This window comes from Notolepis coatsorum (genome assembly GCF_963971535.1).
Source record: "Notolepis coatsorum genome assembly, chromosome: 12".
NCBI classification, from domain to species: domain Eukaryota; kingdom Metazoa; phylum Chordata; class Actinopteri; order Aulopiformes; family Paralepididae; genus Notolepis; species Notolepis coatsorum.
This window is the reverse complement of record NC_140176.1, coordinates 34,790,712-34,798,211: the sequence shown is the minus strand read 5'-3', so window position 1 is coordinate 34,798,211 and position 7,500 is coordinate 34,790,712. Positions and strand designations below refer to the sequence as shown.

At 43.8% G+C, this 7,500-nt stretch overlaps 1 protein-coding gene across 1 annotated transcript in view; it reads right to left on the bottom strand.

The window, feature by feature from the left end:
• sema5a (sema domain, seven thrombospondin repeats (type 1 and type 1-like), transmembrane domain (TM) and short cytoplasmic domain, (semaphorin) 5A) overlaps positions 1–7,500 on the bottom strand; it is a 378,077-nt gene that overhangs the window by 181,300 nt on the left and 189,277 nt on the right. The window contains 3 exon segments of the mRNA XM_084325800.1: positions 5,193–5,293; positions 5,295–5,344; positions 5,347–5,400. Coding sequence (XP_084181926.1) covers positions 5,193–5,293; positions 5,295–5,344; positions 5,347–5,400 — 205 coding nt within the window.

The window sequence follows — 7,500 nt, the reverse complement described above, 5'->3', positions numbered from 1 at the left end:
TCGTCTAAACTGTTAAACCGTATAAATCTGTTAAAACGATGACGAAAGGGTTGTCACGGCTCTGGTCGCGCGTACTGCTTACGTCACAGGTAGCAGGTATGCGCCAGTAGCCGAGACGTAAACAAAGCAAGTATGTCTGACTATATCAACGGAGATCACCTGAAGGCTACATTGGCAGTACTTTTAACCCTTTCACTGCCACACGACAGAAGGTTAACCCTTTACTATCACACAACCGGCTGTCGTGTGGCAGTGAAAGGGTTAAATACACAAGAATCTGTCCCGCGGCGTGAGTGGACCCACTGTCTGCGAGTGACTCTGCTTTGGTCCAATCACATTCCCCATCCACAGTCTGCGAATCAGAGGCAGAGTAGGGCGGGTCTTCACAGCACGTCATGTGACATATGCGCCAATCGTGTGACAGCGGGGCTCCGTCGTTACAGCGTCGTCTGCACGGAGAATTCCACCCCAAAACGCTCGTCTAAACGTAAAATTAAAAGTGAAACCGCAAGATGACTTTTGCGGTTTCTGTTCACAAAATGCTTGTCTAAACGTAGCCTTAAATGATGCTCAATCAAAAATGCAATCAAAATCAATCAATAAATCAAATCAATCAAACCACGTCTGAGGAAGCCGTGCGTGGGTTTTGAACAGGGGTGTAAAAAGTACCCAGAAATTATACTTAAGTGAAAGTATGGGTACCGTCTCAAAATCTTACTCATTACTCCTCATCAGAGTATCTGGCTAAAACACACTTGAGTAAAAGTAAAAAAGTTTCTACTTTTAAATGTACTTAAGTACTAAAAAGTTAAAGTAAAACGTTTTTTTTTCTTCTGAGCTCAGGTGTTTAATCAAAGATCCCCACTTTCTAGTCTAGGACCAATCAGGACCAATCAGCATGGGTATGGGAGGCATAATTTTCCATTGATGGGGATTTGATTGGCTGTTTTTAAATAAAGTGCGGTCACAGGATTAATAACGTTAGCGTTAGTTCGGCCAGAGAAACAAATATACTAATTAAAATTGTTGGACCTGCGAGATTTGTACTTTGTACTTTGTAGGTCTGCATTTTAAATGTAAGGAGTAAAAAGTATGTTTTTTTTCTTCTCTGAAATGTAATTGAGTAAAAGTACAAGTATACAAACCTAATAATACTTGAGTAAAGTACAAATCCCCCAAAACAGTACTTAAGTATGGTAACGAAGTACAATTACTCAAGTACTTTACACCCCTGGTTTTGAAGGGGGTGTGTGGGGGGTGTCTGTCCTGTAAACTACACAGGGAGCTCACGGGGAAGAGAGAGAACACTATGCTGAGCTCTAGTCCCAACCTGCGTGGTCGTCCATCACCCCTGGCACCACAATGGCTGAGAACACAATGCAAATGCGGAACGAGCGATTTATCAATGCTTGGCCCGCTGCCTCTCTGCGGCAGGTACGGCACGGGGTGCCAGCCCAGGGGGCTCGCGGGAGTCAGGTGGTGAACCGTGCCAGGAATGATGCTACCGACCATGGGTGTGGGGCCGGCAAGGGAAGAGAGAGGGGGATAGAGAGAGGAATTGGAATGACACAGAATATAAATGGAATATTATACCTGTATCTCAAAAGTGGAGACAGCATTTACATTTACATCATTTAGTCACATTTAGTAATTTAGCTGATGCCTTTATCCAAGCGACTTGCATGTTCTGTACAACAAGTCAGCAGGAATAGAAGGGTACAACTCTGGCAGCTACGAATAAGTATTGTTGTTATTGTTTGTCAAACAGTGTTCTATCTATCTATCTATCATGTGCTGCACACAGCAGCATCACACCTGGACAAGAGGCAGGGGAACTATGTGAGAATGCTGTTCATCGACTACAGCTCAGCATTCAATACCATAGTCCCCTCCAAACTCATAGCCAAGCTCAGGGACCTGGGCTTGAACTATGACCTCTGCCAGTGGGTCTTGGACTTCCTGACGGGCAGACCCCAGGTGGTAAGAGCAGGCAACTGCACCTCCTCATCCATCACGCTCAACATAGGGGCCCCCCAGGGCTGTGTTCTGAGCCCCCTCCTCTACTCCCTGTACACACATGACTGCGTAGCACAGCGGAACAACAACACCATCATCAAATTTGCTGATGACACAGTAGTGGTGGGCCTGATCTCTGCCAACGACGAAAGGGCCTACCTGGAAGAGGTAGAGAACCTGTCACAGTGGTGTCAGGAGAACTGCCTCTCCCTGAATGTCAGCAAAACAAAAGAGATGATTGTGGACTTCAGGAGGTCGGGGGTCAAGGACTACAGCCCCCTCAGTATCGACGGGGCACCGGTTGAGAGAGTGAACAGTTTCAAGTACCTCGGAGCCCACATATCCGAGGATTTGACATGGACCACACACATTGACAGTGTTGTGAAGAAGGCACGACAACGCCTCTACTTCCTCAGGCGCCTAAGGAAGTTCCAAGTCAGTCAGAAGATCCTTAGGAACTTCTACTCATGTACAATAGAGAGCATCCTGACTGGCAACATCACCTCCTGGTTTGGGAATAGCACTGCACAAGACCGTAGCAGACTACAAAGAGTGACACGTTCAGCCGAACGCACAATTGGAGGGGGGCTTCCCACCCTCCAGAACATTTACAACAAGCGGTGCAAGGGGAAGGCTAAGAGAATTATTAAGGACTCGAGCCACCCGAACAACTGCTTCTTTGAACTGCTGCGGTCAGGCAAGCGATACCGGAGTCTTAAGGCGAGCACAGAAAGACTCAGAAGAAGCTTCTATCCCCAGGCCATCAGGCTGCTAAACGAACAATAAACACTATGCAACAACCATCAAATGCACACAGCACACACACCCACACGCACACACTCACTCAAACAAACAACACACTGCAGCACCCACTCTCCACACTTTAGATCACACAAACACACTTTATATTTATTGATAAAGGATTTGCACTACAACTCGTACACCTACTGTAAATTGTACCTAAATTGCACCTCATCCTATTTCTGCCTTGCACTATATAGTATTGTATATTAGTACACTACACAGTATTGTATATTATATGGTAACTCAGTTACGTCTACTCTGCATCGAACATTGTACATATGTCTATAATGAACACTGTGACCTAATTTTTTTACTTCTAATTTACATGCTATACTATGTTATTTTATTTCATACTTATCTTGTCTTGCACAGTCTCTGGAGCGTAACAGTAAGAAGCATTTTGTATAAAAGTATTCTGTACTTCTGTATGACAACTATTAAAGAAACTTGAAACTTGATCTATCTATCTATCTATCTATCTATCTATCTATCTATCTATCTATCTATCTATCTATCTATCTATCTATCTATCTATCTATCTATCTATCTATCTATCTATCTATCTATCTATCTATCTATCTATCTATCTATCTATCTATCTATCTATCTATCTATCTATCTATCTGTCTGTCTGTCTGTCTGTCTGTCTGTCTGTCTGTCTGTCTGTCTGTCTGTCTGTCTGTCTGTCTGTCTGTCTGTCTGTCTGTCTGTAAATGAGTAAGTAAACTAACTCAACTAACTACAAGTAAACAAACTCGACTAACTACAAGTAAACTAACTCAACTAACTACTAAGTGAACAACCATGACAACTCGACTACCTACAAGTAAACAAACTTGACTACCTACAAGTAAACTAACTCAACTAACTACTAAGTAAACAACCATGACAACTCGACTAATGGCAAGTAAACTAACTAAACGTACTACTAAGTGAAAAACCATGACAACTTGACTAACTACAAGTAAATTATCTCGACTAACTACAAGTAAACTAACTCAACTAACTACAAGTAAACTAACTCAACTAACTACTAAGTAAACGACCATGATAACTTAACTAACTACAAGTAAACAAACTCAACTAACTACTAAGCAAACAACCATGACAACTCGACTAACTGCAAGTAAACTAGCTTGGCTAACTACAAGTAAACTAACTCGACTAACTACAAGTAAACTAACTCAACTAACTACTAAGTAAACACCCATGACAACTCGACTAACTACAAGTCAACTAACTCGACTAACTACAAGTCAACTAACTCGACTAACTACAAGTAAACAAACTCAACTAACTACAAGTAAGCTAACTCAACTAACTCCCTCACAAAGCCACAGGTGTTTGGGCACCGAGCCATATCTTCACGCACCATCCCTTCTAATATCCTCCCACTGTGAGATGATGAGAAGAAACGCAGGTGGGTTTTCCAATACAATTACTAAACTATACGGCAATATGATTCCTTTGGACGGGGTCTTATTCCTCCACTTCATAAACACACTTCCCATCTCATTTACAGTATTGTATTGTGTGTTGTGTTTCCTTGGCAGTATTGAGCCCTCGACGGACTGTCCCTCGGACAGACAGGAACTCAATACGTCTCATTAGCTTATGCAGAGCACACAGCAGGCTGGACCCTGCCTGAGGAGCCATGTGAGGAGAAGAAAGATAGAGAGAGATAAATAGAGAGAGAGAGAGAGAGAGAGAGAGAGAGAGAGAGAGAGAGAGATGAGAGATAGAGAGAGAGAGAGAGAGAGAGAGAGAGAGAGAGAGAGAGAGAGAAGGAGGCAGATACATATAGAGAGAGCAGATAGGGTGAGAGAGAGTGGCAGAGAGAAAGAGAGAGAGAAGGAGGCAGATACATATAGAGAGATATGCAGAGAAGATGAGGGTGGGAGAGAGATGTAGATAAAAGAGAGGGAGAGGGCTAGATAGATAGAGAGGGAGAAAATAGAGAGGGAGAGGAGATAGATAGAGAGGGAGAAAATAGAGAGGGAGAGAGAGGAGAAGAGAGTAGAGTGAGAGAGAGTGACTATACTGTAAGTGGGGCTTGGGTACCTCTTGTGGCTCAGACAAAGGCTGATTTAGAGGGTTTTAAATGTGAACGAGGGCCTCTCACAGACACAGGCCTGGCCTCTCAGATAAGAGAACTTGTGAAAGAGACTCAAGTGTCTGCTACTCTTCGCTGCCATAATTTATGTGTGTGTGTGTGTGTGTGTGTGTGTGTGTGTGTGTGTGTGTGTGGTGTGTGTGTGTGTGTGTGTGTGTGTGTGTGTGTGTGTGTGTGTGTGTGTGTGTGTGTGTTCATGCAATGCTTGTGTGTGTATGCACAAGTGAGTATGTGTGTGTGTGTGTGTGTCAGTACTCACTCTCTGGTCTTGTGGTAATTGCACTCATCAGATGGGACCTTGATCACCTGGTCCGAGACGCCCACGTACAACTCGCTGCGGCTGTGGAGGATTAGCAGGCATTCTGATTGGCTGCCTCTTGCGGAGCGGGAACAGCTCGATCTCCTCAATAGGCAGCTCCCCATGGACTGATTGAGAGGCGAGAGGACCTTCCTGATGGTGCCGTAGTCTGGAGGAGGGAGAGGAGGGAGCGAGGGAGGGGCGGGAGGGGGAGGGAGGAGGAGGAGGAGGAGGGGAGGGAGGGGGAGTGAGGGAGGGGGAGGGAGTGGGAGGGGGGGTAAGGGAGGAGGAGGGAGGGCGAGAGAGCGGGTAATGTTTATGTTTTATTAGGATCCACATTAGCCGTCAAATTAATGACTGCTAGTCTTCCTGGGGTGCTCACAATAGGAGGCTATGTTTATGTTTATTAAGACCCCATTAGCTGTCAAATTAGCTGTCCTGCGGCCCTCACAAGAAAATAATATAAAACAATACAAGTACAGAATGTAATTAGTAATACAATTAAAAGGAAAAAAAGAAAAAGAAATGTATATTCACATTGAAAAACTACTAATGAATAGTTGTATTCATTCACATTCTCCCCCAAAAAACGTTGTATCTGCAGGTTATATCAGTAAGATTGACTGACATTTAAATAACAGCTTTTATCCAAAGCGCTTTACACTCAATGTGAGGAGAAAATTGTAATGCACTTTGGATAAAATCGCTATATAAATGCAGCCATTTAACCATTTAAGGAGTTAAGTGTCTTGCTCAAGGTCTATTTGACACATTGCCCGGGAGGAGCCGTAATCGAACCGAGAACCTTCTGATTACCAGACGACCAGCTCTACCTCCTGAGATCTTTGATTATTTGGAATGAGAACCAGTGTAATGTGGCTTTGTGGAGGTTCAGTCTCACGGTCCTCAACGGTCCTCACATTACATCCACCCAACCATGAGACCATTGAACCACATGCTTATTCCACAGAATTTTGTTTGAGTCTACATCGCCTCACAGGGTTGGAAAGGAATCCCAACCTGAGCATGACATACGAAGCAAAATGTCCACTGTGTGAATATGGTCAATGCACAAGAATGTGTCTTGGCGAGTAGACGTAGCAACAAGGTCACGTGCGTTACGTTTCTAACAATAACCCCTGACTTGGAAGTGCCACAGAGTGTTGATTGGTGAAGTACTTTGCGCTATAATGAATAGAGAAGTAGCAGGAGGTGATTGCATTGCGTTATTGGTTCCAACAATAACTCCTCTGAGTTTTTTTTAAGTGGCAGAGCACCTGCCAGGACCAGAGCACTGCGGTACTCAACAGATGATGAGATATGTACAGTAGCACTGGGCATTAAGCACTAACACCCAAGAGGAGGGGAGAGAGAGAGAGATAGTGAGATAAGGAGGGATATAAGGAAAGAGGGGATCATAGAGAGAGAAGGAGAGAGAGAAGGATAGAGAGAAGGAAATAGATGAGAGAAGGAGAGAGGGAGGGAGAGGAAAGAGAGAATGAGAGACAGATAGAGAGAGATAGAGAGAGAGAGAGAGAGAGAGATGAGATGAGAGAGAGAGAGAGAGAGAGGAGAGAGAGAAGAGAGAGAGAGAGAGAAGAGAGAGAAGGATGAGAGAGATTTTTCACCAAATGTGAAAAATATAAATATATTAGAGAAACACATTTAAAAAAAAATGAATTAATAACAAAAGGTTTTCTTGCACTACCAGATACAGAAAAACTACCAGTCCTACTAGGGGAGGAATCAACAAGCTGTGAGCTAGCAGCAGTCTATGTTGCTGCCTGCCATAGACTGAGGGACAGTGAGTGACAGTCACTGACACATTTATGCTGTAATAATTGATGTTTTATGTTTTGATGCTATTTTATGATGCTATTTTTATGTACTTTGACATTGATATCTGTTTTGTAATCCACGTTTATGTTAATATTAATCAATTTGCTTTGGCAACATGTACAAGTTACGTCATGCCAATAAAGCCAGTTGAATTGAATTGAAAATTGAGAGATAGATAGAGAGAGGGGGAGAGGTGAAGGAGTGAGTGGGAAGGGGTGAGTGCAGGAGGAGGGCACAGAAGAGGTTGAGAAGGAAGACACAAAAGGAAAACATGCACAGCGGGACAAGCCAAGAAGCTTCTATGAACTCCGGGCGAACCGCATAACAACCCTCCATAATACAGAAGAACTCTGCCACCGTCAGGGGAGCTGGCGGTCTGCCAGGCCGAGCTACGCCATCGACATACATAAGACACATCCAAGGGGGATTG